The 21169-nt window shown below is 53.7% G+C and overlaps 1 protein-coding gene across 1 annotated transcript in view; it reads left to right on the top strand.

Annotated features, from left to right (window-relative positions):
• ncam3 (neural cell adhesion molecule 3) overlaps positions 1-18798 on the top strand; it is a 32183-nt gene extending 13385 nt beyond the window's left edge. Inside the window, exons 2-13 of the mRNA XM_063038927.1 lie at positions 2034-2108; positions 2265-2474; positions 3645-3779; positions 3949-4086; positions 4354-4538; positions 4943-5039; positions 5543-5707; positions 5950-6069; positions 12691-12815; positions 16051-16234; positions 16813-17011; positions 18347-18798. Coding sequence (XP_062894997.1) covers positions 2034-2108; positions 2265-2474; positions 3645-3779; positions 3949-4086; positions 4354-4538; positions 4943-5039; positions 5543-5707; positions 5950-6069; positions 12691-12815; positions 16051-16234; positions 16813-17011; positions 18347-18404 — 1691 coding nt within the window. The 3' untranslated portion in view covers positions 18405-18798. The remainder of the gene's footprint in view (positions 1-2033; positions 2109-2264; positions 2475-3644; positions 3780-3948; positions 4087-4353; positions 4539-4942; positions 5040-5542; positions 5708-5949; positions 6070-12690; positions 12816-16050; positions 16235-16812; positions 17012-18346) is intronic.
• Positions 18799-21169: the final 2371 nt, after the last annotated feature.

The raw sequence follows: 21169 nt of genomic DNA on the forward strand, positions 1-21169 counted from the left end.
TTTAATGGAGGGGTCTGTCTCTTGTGGAGACCCTGTTTAATGGAGGGAGTCTCTCTCCTGTGGGGTCCCTGTTTAACGGAGGGGTTCTGTCCTGTGGGGACCCTGTTTAATGGAGGGAGTCTCTCCTGTGGGGACCCTGTTTAATGGAGGGGTCTGTCTCTTGTGGAGACCCTGTTTAATGGAGGGAGTCTCTCTCCTGTGGGGTCCCTGTTTAACGGAGGGGTTCTGTCCTGTGGGGACCCTGTTTAATGGAGGGAGTCTCTCCTGTGGGGACCCTGTTTAATGGAGGGGGTCTCTCCTGTGGGGACCCTGTTTAATGGAGGAGTTCTGTCCTGTGGGGACCCTGTTTAATGGAGGGGGTCTCTCCTGTGGGGACCCTGTTTAATGGAGGGAGTCTCTCTCCTGTGGGGTCCGTGTTTAATGGAGGGGGTCTCTCCCCATGGGGACCCTGTTTAATGGAGGGGTTCTGTCCTGTGGGGACCCTGTTTAATGGAGGGAGTCTCTCTCCTGTGGGGACCCTGTTTAATGGAGGGGTCTGTCTCTTGTGGAGACCCTGTTTAATGGAGGGAGTCTCTCTCCTGTGGGGTCCCTGTTTAACGGAGGGGTTCTGTCCTGTGGGGACTCTGTTTAATGGAGGGGGTCTCTCCTGTGGGGACCCTGTTTAATGGAGGGGTTCTGTCCTGTGGGGACCCTGTTTAATGGAGGGGGTCTCTCCTGTGGGGACCCTGTTTAATGGAGGGGTTCTGTCCTGTGGGGACCCTGTTTAATGGAGGGGGTCTCTCCTGTGGGGACCCTGTTTAATGGAGGGAGTCTCTCTCCTGTGGGGTCCGTGTTTAATGGAGGGGGTCTCTCCCCATGGGGACCCTGTTTAATGGAGGGGTTCTGTCCTGTGGGGACCCTGTTTAATGGAGGGAGTCTCTCTCCTGTGGGGACCCTCATTAATGGAGGGAGTCTCTCCCCCATGGGGTCCCTGTTTAATGGAGGGAGTCTCTCTCCTGTGGGGACCCTGTTTAATGGAGGGGTCTGTCTCTTGTGGAGACCCTGTTTAATGGAGGGAGTCTCTCTCCTGTGGGGTCCCTGTTTAACGGAGGGGTTCTGTCCTGTGGGGACCCTGTTTAATGGAGGGAGTCTCTCCTGTGGGGACCCTGTTTAATGGAGGGGTTCTGTCCTGTGGGGACCCTGTTTAATGGAGGGGGTCTCTCCTGTGGGGACCCTGTTTAATGGAGGGGTTCTGTCCTGTGGGGACCCTGTTTAATGGAGGGGGTCTCTCCTGTGGGGACCCTGTTTAATGGAGGGAGTCTCTCTCCTGTGGGGTCCGTGTTTAATGGAGGGGGTCTCTCCCCATGGGGACCCTGTTTAATGGAGGGGTTCTGTCCTGTGGGGACCCTGTTTAATGGAGGAGGTCTTTCCCCATGGGGACCCTATTTAATGGAGGGGTCTGTCTCTTGTGGAGACCCTGTTTATTGGAGGGAGTCTCTCTCCTGTGGGAACCCTCGTTAATGGAGGGAGTCTCTCTCCTGTGGGGACCCTCATTAATGGTGGGAGTCTCTCCCCCATGGGGTCCCTGTTTAATGGAGGGAGTCTCTCTCCTGTGGGGTCCCTGTTTAATGGAGGGAGTCTCTCCCCCATGGGGTCCCTGTTTAATGGAGGGAGTCTCTCTCCTGTGGGGACCCTGTTTAATGGAGGGAGTCTCTCTCCTGTGGGGTCCCTGTTTAATGGAGGGAGTCTCTCCCCCATGGGGTCCCTGTTTAATGGAGGGAGTCTCTCTCCTGTGGGGACCCTGTTTAATGGAGGGAATCTGTCCTGTGGGGACCCTATTTAATGGAGGGAGTCCTTCCCTTCGTACCCTGTTTAATGAGGGGTTTCTTTCTTCCACTACGTCCCTGTTCGATGGCCGGACGTCTCTTTCTCAGAGACCCATTTGAAACTGTGGGAGTGTGTGGTGGAGGTGGTGCGGATGTTTCCCTCACCAGGGTGCCCAGTTCAATGAACCCCATCAGTTGAGTGACCAGTTTCTATTTCTGATCTCACAGGTTCAGTGAAACTGACCATCATTCCACCAAATGGGAACATCATACTGGGAGAGAGCGAGACTTTCGTCTGCAAAGGTCAGTGCTCACACACACACAAGCTCACTCCCACAGACTCACCTTTACACACACACACACACTCACTCACACACTGTCACTCCTGGGACGTGTGGGGACAGAGCTGAGGTTGGGCTCACTCCTGCTCTGAAGCCCTGTCCTTCTCTCTCTCACCAGTGGAAAGTGGAGAAGCTGACTCCATTCTCTGGTTCGACAGTAATGAGGATGAGGTGGAGGAGACCGACCACATCCAGATTGAAACGACTGAATACCAATCCCAGCTGGAGATCATTAATGCCGACCCGGAGGTGAATGGGAAGTACTGGTGCGTGGTCACTATGGAGAATGGCAAAGAGCAGCGGAAATCCATCACCATCAGTGTTATACGTAAGTGGGTCAGAGTCATATCTCCAAATGCACAACTGAGCTCCCTGGACACAGAAATGTCCAACTCCCAGACCAGGTGTGACTGACAGGAGGGGCCTTCCTGACCAGCAAACAACCAACCACCCTTCACAGTGATCCCTCCTCACTGCCCTCCCACAGCATTCCCTCCTCACCGCCCCTCCCACAGCATTCCCTCCTCAACCAATCCCCCCACGGTGTTCACTCCTCACCACCAGTAGGAGTGTTCAGGGGGATAACCCCACCACCAGTGGGAGTGTTCAGAGGGATAACCCCACCGCCAGTGGGAGTATTCGAGGGGGGTAACCCCACTGCCAGTGGGGGTGTTCGTGGGGGATAACCCCACCACCAGTGGGAGTGTTCAGAGGGATAACCCCACCACCAGTGGGAGTGTTCGAGGGGGGTAACCCCACTGCCAGTGGGGGTGTTCGTGGGGGATAACCCCACCACAAGTGGGAGTGTTCGGGGGATAACCCCACTGCCAGTGGGAGTGTTCGTGGGGGATAGCCCCACCACCAGTGGGAGTGTTCGGGGGATAACCCCACTGCCAGTGGGAGTGTTCGTGGGGGATAACCCCACCACCAGGGGAGGTGTTCGGGGGGGTAACCCCACCACCAGTGGGGGTGTTTGGGGGGTAACCCCACCACCAGTGGGAGTATTCGGGGGGGAACCCCACCGCCAGTGGGAGTGTTCGTGGGGGATAACCCCACCACCAGTGGGGGTGTTCGGGGGGTAACCCCACTGCCAGTGGGGGTGTTCATGGGGGATAACCCCACCACCAGTGGGAGTATTCGGGGGATAACCCCACCACCAGTGGGAGTGTTCGTGGGGGATAACCCCAGCACCAGTGGGGGTGTTCGGGGGATAACCCCACCACCAATGGGAGTGTTTGAGGGATAACCCCACCACCAGTGGGGGTGTTCGGGGGGGTAACCCCACCGCCAGTGGGAGTATTCGGGGGGGAACCCCACCACCAGTGGGGGTGTTCGTGTGGGATAACCCCACCACCAGTGGGAGTGTTTGAGGGATAACCCCACCACCAGTGGGGGTGTTCGGGGGGGTAACCCCACCGCCAGTGGGAGTGTTCGGGGGATAACCCCCCACCAGCACAGGATCTGCACAGTGAATATTTGTGTTTGTTTCTCTTGGCAGAGGACCCCAAGTTCGAAAATATACTTCCTATCCAGGAGTTTGAAGAGGGATCAGATGCAGCTGTTCTATGCCACGTGGTTGGCATTCCGGATCCCATTGTGTCCTGGGAATATCACCAGGAGATTGTCCAGTCAGGTATGTTCACTGATCACTGATCCCGGAGTGGGTCTGACCCAGGGATACGGAGACTGGAACTGTGCACGGTGCTCCCGGTTTGGGTCTGACCCAGGGATATGGAGACTGGAGCAGTGCACAGAGCTCCCACAAAACCAGAAGTTTTAACACCCTCCTCCTTTTCATTTAGGGCGTTACAGTATCCTGTCCGATGGGACTCTGGTGATCAAAAACATCCAGGCGTCAGATGCAGGATTGTACCAGTGCATTGGATCCATCAAAGAGAGATTAGTGAGGAAATATTTGTCAATCACAGTCAAAGTCAAGTGTAAGTGATGGGGAGTGAGCATAGCGGGAGGGCTGGTGAGGAGAGAGTACTGTGGGAGGAGGAAGCCTCCAGATAGGGGAGTGAGAAGGGTATGTTGTGGGAGGGGCGGTGAGGAGGGAACACTGTGGGAGGGGAGTGAGGAGGGAACACTGAGGAAAGGGCGGTGAGGAGTGAACACTGTGGGAGGGGGGTGAGGAGGGTACGCTGTTGGAGGGGGTGAGGTTCTGCTCTGTTTGTGACTGACCAGTGTCACTTTGCCTACTACAGACATCCCCACATTTGAATCTTCTGAACCGCAGGTCCTGTACAGCTGGTTAGGAAACCCCGTCAACATCTCCTGCACCGTCCGGGCTTATCCCGAGCCCAGCATCATCTGGAGCCGGAAGAGTTTGGATCTTGGGAACATTGGAGTTATCTCCAAAACCTCAACAGAAATCAGGAGTGTCCTGCAGGTCAGTCCGGGTTATGGGGGTTAGACAGAAGGGGAGGGGTGTAGGGGCTGGAGGGGGTTACAGAGACTGGGTGGTGGAGAGGGGCTGAAAGGGGTTACAGAGACGGGGACAGGTGTGGGGACCAGAGGGGGTTACAGAAATAAGGAGGGGTGTAGGGGCTGGAGGTGGGGCGTTACAGAGACAGGGAGGGGTGTAGGGGATGGAGGGGGTTACAGAGATGGGAAGGGGTGTAGGGGATGGAGGGGGTTACAGAGACGGGGAGGGGTGTGAGGACCGGAGGGGGTTACAGACAGGGAGGGGTGTAAGATCCAGAGAGGGTCACGGAGTCGGGGAGGACGGTAGGGACCAGAGGATTGTACATTCCTCCTCTCTTCTCACTGACGCTCCCTCGCTCTCTCTTTCAGGTGAGAGTGAGCTCCCCAGAGGAATTCTCAGTGTACCAGTGCACAGCCACCAACACTCAGGGCTCGGCTTCTCACATAGTGCAGCTGAGGGAGGGAGGTGAGGACAGCCATGACTAACTGATGGGACTCTTCCACCCAGAGACCCCCTTCCCACTTCCTCTCCCATTCACACTTCCCCCTCCCTGTGTGTGTGTGTGTGTGTGTGTGTGTGTGTGTCCTTCCCCTCCTATCCACACCGTCTCATCTCTCTTCCCACCCTGGAGTCTCCCTCTTCCACCCCCCCACCCCCCCCCCAGGATCACAAGAAGCGCGGGCAAACTCCGTACAGACAGTAGGGTGGTGATGGAAACCGGGATCTCCAGAACAGTCTCTCCAGGTCCCTCCGACCCCCTCCCCCTCCTGCTCCATCAAGGGGAGACTCCTTCTTAACATCCCACCCCTCCCTCCGTCCCGCCGGCCACCACATCTCCGTCAGTGAAGGCACCTCTTGCCTGCACCCCCACCTCTGCTGGAGGAGACTCCCCCCTCTCTTCCTCCCAGCCGCCGTTCCATTCCGCCCTGCTCCCACTGAACCCTCCGCCTCCCGTTTCCTCTCTGCAGGGTTTCCGGGCATCCCGCGGAATCTGAGTGCGGAGCCGCGCTCCACCACAGTCCAGGTGTCCTTCAGCCCGCCCGGTGAGGACAGCGGGATCCCCGTCCTGGGATACTGGCTGGAGTGGAGGCAGGAGTCCAACTGGGAATGGAACCGGACACGGGTCGACAATGGTACGCCAGGGGAATCGGAGGGCGGGAGAGTGGCGGAGAAGGGGGAAATGTCGGGGTCAGGAGGGGCTGATGAAGGGTCTCTGCCTGAAACATCGACAGTTTATTCATCTCCCTAGGTGCGTGTAGATTATTGTGTGCAGGGGTCGGTTATATCTACCGTGCTACACTTTCTATAACCCCTGAAAGACAAGCTTTTCACTGTGACCAATCCTGCCCCTCTCCCTCTCCCCCCCCCACCCCAGAATATTACCTCGTCACCGGATTGCAGCCCTACACTCCGTACCAGTTCCGTGTGTCGGCAATCAACGGCAAAGGCGACGGCAATTATTCCGACATCGTTTCTGCCAGAACTCTCTCGATCCGTGAGTGGATTCCACCAGAAACGTCCGCGTACAGAGGAGTGGGGATGGGGGTGGGGTGGGCAATGAGTCAGAAGTGGACTGAGCACAGATTCAGACCCACAGGGGAGGGGTGGAAATGAGGGAAGAGAGATACAGAGAGAGTCAGAGATTGGGGGTGACGGCGAGGGAGAGTTTGGGGAGGGTGCGAGAGAGTGGGGTTGAGAGCAAGAGAGTGGGGTGAGAAAGAGGAGAGAGTGCGGTGAGAGCGAGAATTTGGAGAGAGAAGGGGCAGAGAGTGTGGGGGAGAAAGAAGAGGGTAGGAAGAGTTGGGGAGAGAGCGAAGGGGTAGAGAGACAAGAGGGAGAGAGTGAGGATAGCGAGGGGGATAATGAGAGCGGGGTGCAGAGAGAATTGGGGAAGAGTGTGGGGGGAGAGAGAGAAGGGAGTAAGGAGAGGTGGGCAGAGAAGGGTTCAGAGAGAATTGCGGGAGAGAAGAAGGTAAAGAGAATTGTGTCAGTGTGGGAGAGAGAGAAGAGGGTAGAGTGTGGGGTAGAGAGAATGTTAGAGATAGTTGGGGAGAAAAAGATGGTAGGGGTAGGGAGATAATGGGGGAGAGGGTGTGTGTTGGGTGGAGAGAGAGTGGGAATAGGGAGAAAGTGGAGAGGAGAGAGTGGGGGGAGGGATAAGGAGTGAGCTAGATGGGAGAGGTTGGGGTGGGGAGATCATTTGATCCAAGATACGTTCGCAAGGGGATGGGGAGGCAGAGGGAGATTGAATACCGGCTGCACAAAGTGAGCTAGATGGGAGAGGTTGGGATGGGGAGATCATTTGACCCAAGATACGTTCGCAGAGGGGTGGGAGGGCAGAGGGAGATTGAATACCAGATGCACAAAGTGGGGAGAGGTTACAGGAGGCAGCGAGAACAGGGGCTGCTGGGAGAGCTGATTCAGTGGTCCAGCAGAGGCTGGATGGATGGAATAGTCTCCCACAGGTCTCTTGGGGCTGCCCTTTGCTTTTTAAAATTGTTAATATTTGTATATTTTATTACCACTGGCCATGCATTGCCGGGTAACTCTCTCACTGCTGCTCTCTCTTCCATGTAACCATCACCATCGTTCATCCTCCATCTCATCACCATGTGATCGCTGTCATTATGTCCGGTGATGTCATCTGCGGCCCGTCCAATAGGAGGTAACGTTCCATTCCACTTTCCTCACCTCCCATCTTCTCGCCTGCTGCGATTGGGTGAATTTTGGGGAAGTGGGGAGGGGCAGTCGAGGGAGAGAACGGTGAAAAAAATCCCCCTTTTGCCAACCGGTGCACAGCAAGATCCCACAAAGGGAAAGCAGATGGGAAAACCTATGCTGGACTGGGAAGTTTCAAGACAGGAGGTCCTGAAATGAGGGTGGGGCGGGGGAGGCTGTTGCACTCACCATTCAGGATTGGGGGTGTACCCTTCTCGTCTAGAGTCTCTGGAACTCCCCCCACCTCAGGAGCTCTCATCACTGAGTGGATCTGAGAAGGACATGGCTAGATTTGTGGCTGTTAGGGCCATGATCGTGTATGAAACGGGACAAATGGATTCACCCTGCTGTCCCAATTGACACAACCTCTGGGGGTTCAGAGTGACGTGGGGGCGGGGGGGGGGAAATAGAAACATAGAAACATAGAAAATAGGTGCAGGAGTAGGCCATTCGGCCCTTCGAGCCTGCACCGCCATTTATTATGATCATGGCTGATCATCCAACTCAGAACCCAGCCTTCCCTCCATACCCCCTGACCCCTGTAGCCACAAGGGCCATATCTAACTTCCTTTTAAACATAGCTAATGAACTGGCCTCAACAGTTTGCTGTGGCAGAGAATTCCACAGATTCACCACTCTCTGTGTGAAGAAGTTTTTCCTAACCTCGGTCCTAAAAGGCTTCCCCTCTATCCTCAAACTGTGACCCCTCGTTCTAGACCTCCCCAACATCGGGAACAATCTTCCTGCATCTAGCCTGTCCAATCCCTTTAGGATCTTATACGTTTCAATCAGATCCCCCCTCAATCTTCTAAATTCCAACGAGTACAAGCCCAGTTCATCCAGTCTTTCTTCATATGAAAGACCTGCCATCCCAGGAATCAATCTGGTGAACCTTCTTTGTACTCCCTCTATGGCAAAGATGTCTTTCCTCAGATTAGGGGACCAAAACTGCACACAATACTCCAGGTGTGGTCTCACCAAGGCCTTGTACAACTGCAGTAGTACCTCCCTGCTCCTGTACTCGAATCCTCTCGCTATAAATGCCAGCATACCGTTCGCCTTTTTCACCGCCTGCTGTACCTGCATGCCCACTTTCAATGACTGGTGTATAATGACACCCAGGTCTCGTTGCACCTCCCCTTTTCCTAATCGGCCACCATTCAGATAATAATCTGTTTTCCTATTTTTGCCACCAAAGTGGATAACTTCACATTTATCCACATTAAATTGCATCTGCCATGAGTTTGCCCACTCACCCAACCTATCCAAGTCACCCTGCATCCTCTTAGCATCCTCCTCACTGCTAACACTGCCACCCAGCTTCGTGTCATCCGCAAACTTGGAGATGCTGCATTTAATTCCCTCATCCAAGTCATTAATATATATTGTAAACAACTGGGGTCCCAGCACTGAGCCTTGCGGTACCCCACTAGTCACCGCCTGCCATTCTGAAAAGGTCCCGTTTATTCCCACTCTTTGCTTCCTGTCTGCTAACCAATTCTCCACCCACACCAATACCTTACCCCCAATACCGTGTGCTTTAAGTTTGCACACTAATCTCCTATGTGGGACCTTGTCAAAAGCCTTTTGAAAATCCAAATATACCACATCCACTGGTTCTCCCCTATCCACTCTACTAGTTACATCCTCAAAAAATTCTATGAGATTCGTCAGACATGATTTTCCTTTCACAAATCCATGCTGACTTTGTCCGATCATTTCACCGCTTTCCAAATGTGCTGTTATCACATCCTTGATAACTGACTCCAGCAGTTTCCCCACCACTGACGTTAGGCTAACCGGCCTATAATTCCCCGGTTTCTCTCTCCCTCCTTTTTTAAAAAGTGGGGTTACATTAGCCACCCTCCAATCCTCAGGAACTAGTCCAGAATCTAACGAGTTTTGAAAAATTATCACTAATGCATCCACTATTTCTTGGGCCACTTCCTTAAGCACTCTGGGATGCAGACCATCTGGCCCTGGGGATTTATCTGCCTTCAATCCCTTCAATTTACCTAACACCACTTCCCTACTAACATGTATTTCGCTCAGTTCCTCCATCTCACTGGACCCTCTGTCCCTTACTATTTCTGGAAGATTATTTATGTCCTCCTTAGTGAAGACAGAACCAAAGTAATTATTCAATTGGTCTGCCATGTCCTTGCTCCCCATAATCAATTCACCTGTTTCTGTTTGCAGGGGACCTACATTTGTCTTTATCAGTCTTTTCCTTTTTACATATCTATAAAAGCTTTTACAGTCCGTTTTTATGTTCTCTGCCAGTTTTCTCTCATAATCTTTTTTCCCCTTCCTAATTAAGCCCTTTGTCCTCCTCTGCTGAACTCTGAATTTCTCCCAGTCCTCAGGTGAGCCACTTTCTCTGGCTAATTTGTATGCTACTTCTTTGGAATTGATACTATCCCTAATTTCTCTTGTCAGCCACGGGTGCACTACCTTCCTTGATTTATTCTTTAGCCAAACTGGGATGAACAATTGTTGTAGTTCATCCATGCAACCTTTAAATGCCTGCCATTGCATATCCACCGTCAATCCTTGAAGTGTCATTTGCCAGTCTATCTTAGCTAATTCATGTCTCATACCTTCAAAGTTACCCCTCTTTAAGTTCAGAACCTTTGTTTCTGAATTAACTACGTCACTCTCCATGTTAATGAAGAATTCCACCATATTATGGTCACTCTTACCCAAGGGGCCTCTCACGACAAGATCGCTAATTAACCCTTCCTCATTGCTCAAAACCCAGTCCAGAATAGCCTGCTCTCTAGTCGGTTCCTCGACATGTTGGTTCAAAAAACCATCCCGCATACATTCCAAGAAATCCTCTTCCTCAGCACCTTTACCAATTTGGTTCACCCAGTCTACATGTAGATTGAAGTCACCCATTATAACTGCTGTTCCTTTATTGCACACATTTCTAATTTCCTGTTTAATACCATCTCCGACCTCACTACTACTGTTAGGTGGCCTGTACACAACTCCCACCAGCGTCTTCTGCCCCTTAGTGTTACGCAGCTCTACCCATATCGATTCCACATCTTCCCGGCTTATGTCCTTCCTTTCTATTGCGTTAATCTCTTTTTTAACCAGCAACGCCACCCCACCTCCCCTTCCTTCGTGTCTATCCCTCCTGAATATTGAATATCCCTGAACGTTGAGCTCCCATCCCTGGTCACCCTGGAGCCATGTCTCTGTGATCCCAACTATATCATAATCATTAATAACAATCTGCACTTTCAATTCATCCACCTTATTACGAATGCTCCTTGCATTGACACATAAAGCCTTCAGGCACTCTTTTACAACTCTCTTAGCCCTTTTTAATGCTTGCCCTGGATTTGTCGGCCTGCCACTTTTACTTTTCCCCTTTGTACTTTTTGCTTCTACGCTCACTTTACACCCCTCTGTCTCTCTGCACTGGTTCCCATCCCTCTGTTGTGAACTAACCTCCTCACACCTAGCCGCTTTAATTTGATTCCCACCCCCCAAATGGCTGTAAATAGATGCCAGTTCCACTAACCCAAGTTCATGTCTACAAGGTCAACTGGTGTCCTCTAATCCTCAATTCCCCAACCCTCAGGAAAACGGCTGTGCGCATTCACCCTTTCTATGCCCACCCCCCATCAACTTATATACCTCTAGAAGGTCACCCAAACTCCAGTGAATAAAGTCTCAAACTGCCCTACCTCTCTCCATAACTTAGTCCTTCGAGTCCTAGCAATACCTTTGTGAATCTCCTCTGCATCTTTCCTATAGCAGGAAGAGACCAAGTTGAACCCCAATGAGAAAGCCATCCACTTTATTTGCACATTCCTCACACTCTTCACACTAAACACCATTTTACTATGGTTCTGCCCAGATGCTCCATCCACGTTCTTCAGAACATAGAAAAGTACAGCACAACAGGCCCTCCACCATTTAACCTCCTCTGACATCAATCTCACCCTGCTTTCCATTTTTCTTTCTGCCATGTGCCTATCTAAAGTGTCTCTTAAATATCCCTAACGTACTGGCCTCTGCCACCTCCCCTGGTAGGGTGTCCCACACACACACCACTCTCTGTGTAAAAAAAACCTTTAACATCTCACCTCTACTTCCCTCCAATCAGCTTAAAATACTGTCCTTCATATTAGCTATTTTCTGAAAAAGAAAAAGTCTCTGACTTTCCATTCGATCCACACCTCCTATCATCGTGTAGGCCTCTATCAAGTCACCTCTCATCCCCCTGCTTGCTCAACCTATCCTCATAAGACATGCTCCCTAATCCAGGCAGCATCCTGGTAACTCTCCTCTGCACCCCCTCTAAAGCTCCCAAACCCTTCCTATAATGAGGTGACCAGAACTGAACACAATACGCTGGGTGGATCTTTCCACAGTTTTATAAAGCTGCAACATTACCTCGCAGTAGATATTGTCATTGTTACAACACAACCAACCATTTTCATGCCATGAATGCGATCGCAATGCAGGGAGTGAGAGAAGACTCCCACCGGATGCTGCCCGGACTAGAGAACTCTAGTTATGGGGAGAGATCGGATATGCTTTCCCTGGAGTGAAGGAGCCTGAGAGGCTTACGGATAAGAGGAGTAGAATCATCCATCCCTCCCTCCATAAGGATAGATAGACAGTCTTGTCCCCTCTGGTAGGGAATCAAAGATCAAGGTAGATCTATTCTCAAATAGATATGTTACCATATACTACCTTGAGATTTATTTTCTTTCAAGGATTTGCAGGAAAAAAGTAAATACTATAGAATTCTATGAACACTATACGTACACAGATAAAAACTGGCAACCAAAGTACAGAAGAAGACAAACTGTGGAAATGAAAAATAATCCTGAGAACACGGGTTGTAAAGTGGTGCTGGCAAGGCTTCAGATGGGGATGGGACAGAGAATGCTGCCCCTTTCTCCAAAATGGAGATGGGGCAGAGTGGCATGACCGGGTTTCCTCGGGATGTTCCCCAGGGAAGGAGGGACTCCCGTCCGGAAGAGAAACCTGGAGCAGCTCAGGGTGGGGTCTCCTTGCACGTCAAGGGAAGTACGGATCAAGACATTTAGAAGAAAGAGAAGTTTGGGATGGAATAAATTGAATGGGGTGAGGGCAGGAGGCTGAGGGTCTCGACAATCAGGACCCCTGACACAAGTGTACCTCTACAAGCTGAACATGTGCCGCTCGTTCTTGATTACCAAAAGAGGTTTTGGGAGGAGACTGGGTCGGGGTTTCTAAAAGGGGAGAGAGATTCGGGGAAAGGGGTGTGTTGAGAATACAATGGCTGATGGGAGAGCTAGATTAGAGAGCCGGTAACGGGCAGATAGGAGGAAAGGCCTGATCCTTTGTTCCATGGGACAGGACCAATGAAAAATGTTTGTTATTCCCACAGGGGAACCAGACAGGCCCAGTGTCTCCACCAGGAGAGAAAGCATAGGCAACAATATCCGGATATTCTTCAAGGACGTGGAGAACGGAGGGAGCCCAGTTCTACGGCACTTCATCAGATACAAGGAAGTATGTGGCTCCTGTCTCTCCCGAACCTCAGACCCCGGGAGTGTGTGATGGGACATCACTCTGTGTCTGTCCCCGGGAGTGTGTGATGACACATCACTCTGTGTCAGCCCCCGGGAATGTGTGATGGGAACATCACTGTGTGTCTGACCCCGGGAGTGTGTGATGGGACATCACTCTGTGTCTGTCCCCGGGAGTGTGTGATGACACATCACTCTGTGTCTGACCCCTGGAGTGTGTGATGGGAACATCACTCTGTGTCTGTCCCTGGGAGTGTGTGATGGGAACATCACTCTGTGTCAGCCCCCGGGAATGTGTGATGGGAACATCACTGTGTGTCTGACCCCGGGAGTGTGTGATGGGACATCACTCTGTGTCTGTCCCCGGGAGTGTGTGATGACACATCACTCTGTGTCTGACCCCTGGAGTGTGTGATGGGAACATCACTCTGTGTCTGTCCCTGGGAGTGTGTGATGGGAACATCACTCTGTGTCAGCCCCCGGGAATGTGTGATGGGAACATCACTGTATGTCTGACCCCGGGAGTGTGTGATGGGACATCACTCTGTGTCTGACCTCGGGAGTGTGTGATGGGACATCACTCTGTGTCAGCCCCGGGGAGTGTGTGATGGGACATCACTCTGTGTCAGCCCCCGGGAGTGTGTGATGGGACATCACTCTGTGTCTGTCCCCGGGAGTGTGTGGCGGGACATCACTCTGTGTCTGCCCCCGGGAGTGTGTGATGGGACATCACTCTGTGTCTGTCCCCAGGAGTGTGTGGTGGGACATCACTCTGTGTCTGTCCCCGGGAGTGTGTGATGGGAACATCACTGTGTGTCTGCCCCCGGGAGTGTGTGATGGAACATCACTCTGTGTCAGCCCCCGGGAGTGTGTGATGGGACATCACTCTGTATCTGACCCCGGGAGTGTGTGATAGGACATCACTCTGTGTCAGCCCATGGGAGTGTGTGATGGGACATCACTGTGTGTCTGACCCCTAGAGTGTGTGATGGGAACATCACTCTGTGTCAGCCCCCGGGAGTGTGTGATGGGACATCACTCTGTGTCTGTCCCCGGGAGTGTGTGATGGGACATCACTGTGTGTCTGACCCCGGGAGTGTGTGATGGGACAGTGTGGAGGGAGCATCACTCTGTGTCTGACCTCGGGAGTGTGTGATGGGACAGTGTGGAGGGAACTTCACCCTGTGTTTGACCACAGGACGAAGTGTGTGATGGGACAGTGTGGAGGGAGCTTCACTCTGTGTCTGTCCCCGGGAGTGTGTGATGGGACGGTGTGGAGGGAGCTTCACTCTGTGTCTGACTCCGGGAGTGTGTGATGGTACGGTGTGGAGGGAGCTTCACTCTGTGTCTGACCTCGGGAGTGTGTGATGGGACAGTGTGGAGGGAGCTTCACTCTGTGTCTGATCCTGGGAGTGTGATGGGATGGTGTGGAGGGAGCTTCACTCTGTGTCTGACCCCAGAAGTGTGTGAGGGGACAGTGTGGAGGGAGCTTCACTCAGTGTCTGACCCCAGGAGTGTGTGATGGGACATCACTCTGTGTCTGACTCCAGGAGTGTGTGTTGGGACATCACCCTGTGTCAGCCCCGGGGAGTGTGTGATGGGACATCACTCTGCGTCAGCCCCCGGGAGTGTGTGATGGGACATCACTCTGTGTCAGCCCACGGGAGTGTGTAATGGGACATCACTGTGTGTCTGACCCCGGGAGTGTGTGATGGGAACATCACTCTGTGTCAGCCCCTGGGAGTGTGTGATGGGATATCACTCTGTGTCTGACCCCGGGAGTGTGTGATGGGAACATCACTCTGTGTCTGTCCCCGGGAGTGTGTGATGGGACAGTGTGGAGGGAGCATCACTCTGTGTCTGACCCCAGGAGCGTGTGATGGGACAGTGTGGAGGGAGCTTCACTCTGTGTCTGACCGTGGGAGTGTGTGATGGGTCAGTGTGGAGGGAGCTTCACTCTGTGTCTGACTCCGGGAGTGTGTGATGGGACGGTGTGGAGGGAGCTTCACTCTGTGTCTGACCTCTTTTTTTTAACAAATTCTTTATTACAAATGTCGGTGCTATACAATATGCACAAAACCAGTGACTAACACATTTACTTAACTACAAACAGACAATACATGTTAAACCAATATATTTCCATCCTCATCAATGATGGCATTTACACCCCGCGGAGCCCAACGGTCCCGGAACACCTCTACGGTCGCCGTGGACTGTGCGTATTCCTTTTCAATGTTCACCCGGGCACGAACATACCCCCTAAACATAGCCAGGCAGTGCGCCCGGGGAGAACCTCCTGCCACCTTTTTCCAGGAGCCACGGATGGCAATTTTCGCCAGCCCCAGGAGCAAGTTGACAAGGACATCCTCATCCCTCTGTGCCCCCCTCCTTACTGGATGACCGTATATAAATAGGGTGGGACTGAAATGCAACCAGAAGGTGAGAAGCAGCCCACGCAGATACGCAAAAAGGGGCTGCAATCTCTCACACTCCACGTACATATGGTACACGGTCTCCTCCAGCCTGCAGAAGTGACACGCGGCTGGGAGATCCGTGTACAGACTGAAGAACTTATTACAGGGCACCGCTTTATGCAGCACCCTCCAGCCGAGATCCCCAAGGTGCATGGGAAGGACCCCCTTGTAAAGGGACTTCCATTGGGGAACCCCGTCACCTCCAGGTGGGAAGACCGACCGCCATGGCGTGTCGGGACGGTGGACAAGGGCTTGGAAGTGGAGGGTGTGGAGCAGCAGCCCATAAAGTTACCTCCTGCCTGCATCCCTGAATGGGATTGTGGGTGTCGATGAAAGACAGATCAAGTTGTGTGGATTTGTCTCTCGGGTAAGGCTGCGGGGCCTGGGCCCGACGAGCAGCTCAGCTTGAGTCGATCCACACACCTGAGCCGCAACTGTGTCTGACCTCAGGAGTGTGTGATGGGACAGTGTGGAGGGAGCTTCACTCTGTGTCTGACCCCGGGAGTGTGTGATGGGACAGTGTGGAGGGAGCTTCACTCTGTGTCTGATCCTGGGAGTGTGATGGGACGGTGTGGAGGGAGCTTCACTCAGTGTCTGACTCCGGGAGTGTGTGATGGGACGGTGTGGAGGGAGCTTCACTCAGTGTCTGACTCCGGGAGTGTGTGATGGGTTGGTGTGGGTGGGGGGTGTAAGGTTTTGAGTAGGTTTGAAGATATATCTCTGCCTCTAACCGCTGCCCCCCAGGTTGAAGCTGATGAATGGCACAGTGTAACAGTGAATAATTCCCGTTCTGACTCCTACCTCCTGGACAATCTGAACTGGGGCTCAGTCTATGAGTTAGAGATCGAGGCGGAAAACAGTAATGGTCGCTCGGTGACCAGCTACCTGAATGTCTCCGTTCCTCAGAGATCGCCTGCTGCTGCTGTTGGTGAGTTGCAGAACGTCACTTCCTCTGACCACCACCAAATCCTCTGTCCACTCTCGACCTTCTGCCCCTGTGTCCCAGACTCCTGCACCCCTCCATTCGGAATTGAGATAACAATCATGAGGGTACTGTCTGCTTTCTGGGCGACTCCTGTCCTTCTCATCTCTCTTGGTCTATCACCCCTGTACTCGTTCTCATCCCTTGACCTTTGCACTGCCCCTTGTCCCTTAACTTCCCCTTGACTCTCATCTTCGCTTTTACCCCTCGTCCTTGACACTTATCTTCACCATTTGACTGTTGACCCGCACTCTTCCCTCGACTCTTGATCCTGAACTTGTCTTTGACCTCCTCCCCTTGCCCCACAATATTCTGCCTCACCCTTGACCCTGACCTCATTCCTCAACCCTTCACCTCTCCAATTGACCCTTACTATCTGCTTGACCCCTCCCCTCATCCCTTGACCCAACCCCTGCCCTGAATCTGATCATTTTCTCCCTCAGCCCTTGAGACTGGACTCACCTCTGACCTTCTCCCCTTGATTCTTTTCCTCCCCGCTCTCCCACTCTCCCTCCCGGCGACAGGACGTAAGCCGAGTGTTGGCACAGGTGGTGTAGTCGGTATCATCCTGGTGATCTTCGTGGCATTGCTGGTGGTGGTGGACGTTGTGTGTTACCGTACACGCCGCTGTGGCATCCTCATGTGCCTGTCCGCCAGCCTGCGGGAGCGAAGTGACATCGAACGCAAGGGCCTAGACCACGAGGTGGATGAGCTCAGTGACAGGTGAGTGGACGGGGATGGGGTGGGTCACTGGTTCATGGTGGGGCGGAGGCAGACGGGAGAGCTGTGCTGCCAAGAGGGTGCGACGGAGGAGAGAGAAACTGAGGCACAACATGTCAGTTGTCCACACCTGCCTTCCCTGCCCATGGTCTCTCTCTCTCTATCCTCTTCTCCTTTCTTTCCCTCTCACCATTTTCTACCCCTCTTCTCCCCTCTAATCACCCCCTGATCCTTCCATTGTACACCCCTTTTTCACAGTCTCCCTCCAAACCTGCTTTTCCTGTCTCACTCTCTCTCTGTTTCACACATTCTTAATCTCCTTGTGTTTTGCTTTCTCTCACTCCCTCTCTTGTCTCCTCCTCTTCCACCCCCTTGCCCTCCCGCCCTCTCTCCTCTTGCTCTTCTTAGAGTGTGAACTGTAGCTGTTCCTGACTCTGTTCCCTCCCTCCCTCCCTCTGTCTATCCATCTCTCCCACATCCTCTTTCCTTCCTTCCCTTGCTATTTTTCTTTGACTCATTCTTCCCACCATTTCTTAACCCTCTCTCCCTCTTGTCTCCCTCACCCTTTCTGTCTGTTCCCTCACTCTTTCACACCCCACTTCCTGTCACTCTCTCTCCCTTTATATTGCTCACTTTAAATCGTTCCCCATGTTGTCCCTGTCACACTCTTTCTATCTCTTGTCCCCTCTGCCCACACTCTCTCTGACTCATTCTCCCTCGTCTTCCCTCTTTCCCTCCTCCTTCACCCCACCCTCTTGTTTCTCTTCCCCCTCCACCTCTGCCTGTTAATCTCTTCTTGTTGATGATGCTCCCCCTTCCCCGTTCCTCCCCCCCAGAATCAGGTTTATTAGCACTGACACGGATTGGGAAAGTTGTGGTTTTATAGGCAGCAGTACAGTGCGAGATAGAAAAAATTACAATAAACTGCAAAACGTCAATGAAATAGTGCAAATGTGGAAGAGCAGGTTGATGGGTTCAGAAAACTAATGACAGGGAAGAAGCGGTTTCTAAAGGGCTCTCCTTCGCCCTTTCCTCCTCTCACTCCTCCTCCCTTCCTGCCCCCTCCTTCTCCCCCTTTATATCCATCTCTCCCCCTTTCTCCTCCACAATCCCTCTCCTCCTTCTTCGCCCGTCCCCTTCCTCTCTTCCCCTTCTCTCTCCCTCCTTCTCCCCCTCTCCTTCACAACAATATTTCCCCTCTCCCTCAACCTTTCTTCCCCTCGCATCCTTCCCTCTATCACTACCCCTCCCTCTCTCTCTTCCTCTCCCTTTCTCCCTTCTCCCTCTCCATCTCTCTCGTTCCTCCTCACAGCTACTCTATTTCTCTCTACCCGTCAGGACGACCTCTTTCACCGACCGAGGTCCACCACTGCCGACGGTCTCGAAGCACTGCTAACGGGCACCTCCCCAGCCCCCCGAAGCCCACCATCTAACCGGAGACACACAGGAAGACCCCACAGACGAGGATGGAGACTGAACATCCAGACGGCTGGAGGAACACACCCCCACATATCCTGCAGCCCCCATTTTCCCTCCCCCTGCCTCCCGAGGACCTGAAGGCTTGCACTCACCGGGGGATTGACTGCCTCCTGTTGCAATCTAGGCAGACTGACCCTTTCGGAGAAACCAGAAACGGTCAGGGGATTCAATAACAACCCCAGCCCCACACCACACCACCTGGGTTGTAGGAGCTGGGGGGGGCGGGGGTCACATATACAGTATGGGGAGTGGTGTAGGGAAGGGGGTTACAGAGACAGGACTGGGGACTGAAGGGGGGGTCACAGAGGTATGGTGGCTGGAAGAATCACAGAGATGGGAGGGGTGTAGGGGCCGGAGGAGTCACAGACAGACGGGGAGGGGTGTAGGGGCTGGAGGAGTCACAGACAGACGGGGAGGGGTGTAGGGGCCGGAGGAGTCACAGACAGACGGGGAGGGGTGTAGGGGCTGGAGGAGTCACAGACAGACGGGGAGGGGTGTAGGGGCCGGAGGAGTCACAGACAGATGGGGAGGGGTGTAGGGGCTGGAGGAGTCACAGACAGACGGGCAGGGGTGTAGGGGCTGGAGGAGTCACAGACAGACGGGGAGGGGTGTAGGGGCCGGAGGAGTCACAGACAGACGGGGAGGGGTGTAGGGGCCGGAGGAGTCACAGACAGACGGGGAGGGGTGTAGGGGCCGGAGGAGTCACAGACAGATGGGGAGGGGTGTAGGGGCTGGAGGAGTCACAGACAGACGGGGAGGGGTGTAGGGGCTGGAGGAGTCACAGACAGACGGGGAGGGGTGTAGGGGCTGGAGGAGTCACAGACAGACGGGGAGGGGTGTAGGGGCCGGAGGAGTCACAGACAGACGGGGAGGGGTGTAGGGGCCGGAGGAGTCACAGACAGATGGGGAGGGGTGTAGGGGCTGGAGGAGTCACAGACAGACGGGGAGGGGTGTAGGGGCTGGAGGAGTCACAGACAGACGGGGAGGGGTGTAGGGGCTGGAGGAGTCACAGACAGACGGGGAGGGGTGTAGGGGCTGGAGGAGTCACAGACAGACGGGGAGGGGTGTAGGGGCCGGAGGAGTCACAGACAGACGGGGAGGGGTGTAGGGGCTGGAGGAGTCACAGACAGACGGGGAGGGGTGTAGGGGCTGGAGGAGTCACAGACAGACGGGGAGGGGTGTAGGGGCTGGAGGAGTCACAGACAGACGGGGAGGGGTGTAGGGGCTGGAGGAGTCACAGACAGATGGGGAGGGGTGTAGGGGCTGGAGGAGTCACAGACAGACGGGGAGGGGTGTAGGGGCTGGAGGAGTCACAGACAGACGGGGAGGGGTGTAGGGGCTGGAGGAGTCACAGACAGACGGGGAGGGGTGTAGGGGCTGGAGGAGTCACAGACAGACGGGGAGGGGTGTAGGGGCCGGAGGAGTCACAGACAGACGGGGAGGGGTGTAGGGGCTGGAGGAGTCACAGACAGACGGGGAGGGGTGTAGGGGCTGGAGGAGTCACAGACAGACGGGGAGGGGTGTAGGGGCTGGAGGAGTCACAGACAGACGGGGAGGGGTGTAGGGGCTGGAGGAGTCACAGACAGACGGGGAGGGGTGTAGGGGCTGGAGGAGTCACAGACAGACAGGGAGGGGTGTAGGGGCCGGAGGAGTCACAGACAGATGGGGTGGGGTGTAGGGGCTGAAGGAAGTCACAGAGATGGGGAGGGGTATAAGGGCCGACACAACAGAGAGGTGATTAAACACTTTAATCTGGTGTGTGTGTGTGTGTGTGTGTGTGTGTGTGTGTGTGTGTGTGTGTATGTGGAGGGAGGGATGCAGACAAGGAAGGGGAGGGCAAAGTCCTCAGACCAGGCACTTTGTGACATTGGCAAAGAGGGTGCAGTGTCAGGTAGGCTTCATATGGTAGGTTTGAGAGGAGCTAAATATTTGAACTGCCGTACTGACGTGAGAGATTGAAATTTCTCTGCTTTGAAATCTAAGACATTCCTTGTTATATTTCTAGGCCTGGTTGTGCCTTGTATTTAATTGCTTTTTTAATAAATGATGTTTATATTCATCAATGTGTGTGACCTTTCTCTCTGGGGAACTATATTGCCTGCAACATAGCAGAAGGTTGTGTCTGACCCCAGGAGTGTGTGCTGGGTCAGTGTAGGGGGAGCTTCACTGGGTCAGACACTGGGAGTGTGTAATAGGACGGTGTGGAGGGAGCTTCACCCTGTGTCTGACCCTGGGAGTGTGTGATGGGATGGTGTGGATGGAGCTTCACTCTGTGTCTGACCCCGGGAGTGTGTGATGGGACGGTGTGGATGGAGCTTCACTCTGTGTCTGACCCCGGGAGTATGTGATGGGACGGTGTGGATGGAGCTTCACTCTGTGTCTGACCCCGGGAGTGTGTGATGGGATGGTGTGGAGGGAGTTTCACTCTGTGTCTGACCACGGGAGTGTGTGATGGGACGGTGTGGAGGGAGCTTCACACTGTGTCTGACCCTGGGAGTGTGTGATGGGACGGTGTGGAGGGAGTTTCACTCTGTGTCTGACCCTGGGAGTGTGTGATGGGATGGTGTGGATGGAGCTTCACTCTGTGTCTGACCCCGGGAGTGTGTGATGGGACAGTGTGGAGGGAGTTTCACTCTGTGTCTGACCCTGGGAGTGTGTGATGGGATGGTGTGGATGGAGCTT

This window comes from Mobula hypostoma (genome assembly GCF_963921235.1).
Source record: "Mobula hypostoma chromosome 8 unlocalized genomic scaffold, sMobHyp1.1 SUPER_8_unloc_1, whole genome shotgun sequence".
In the NCBI taxonomy this organism is placed as follows: Eukaryota; Metazoa; Chordata; class Chondrichthyes; order Myliobatiformes; family Myliobatidae; genus Mobula; species Mobula hypostoma.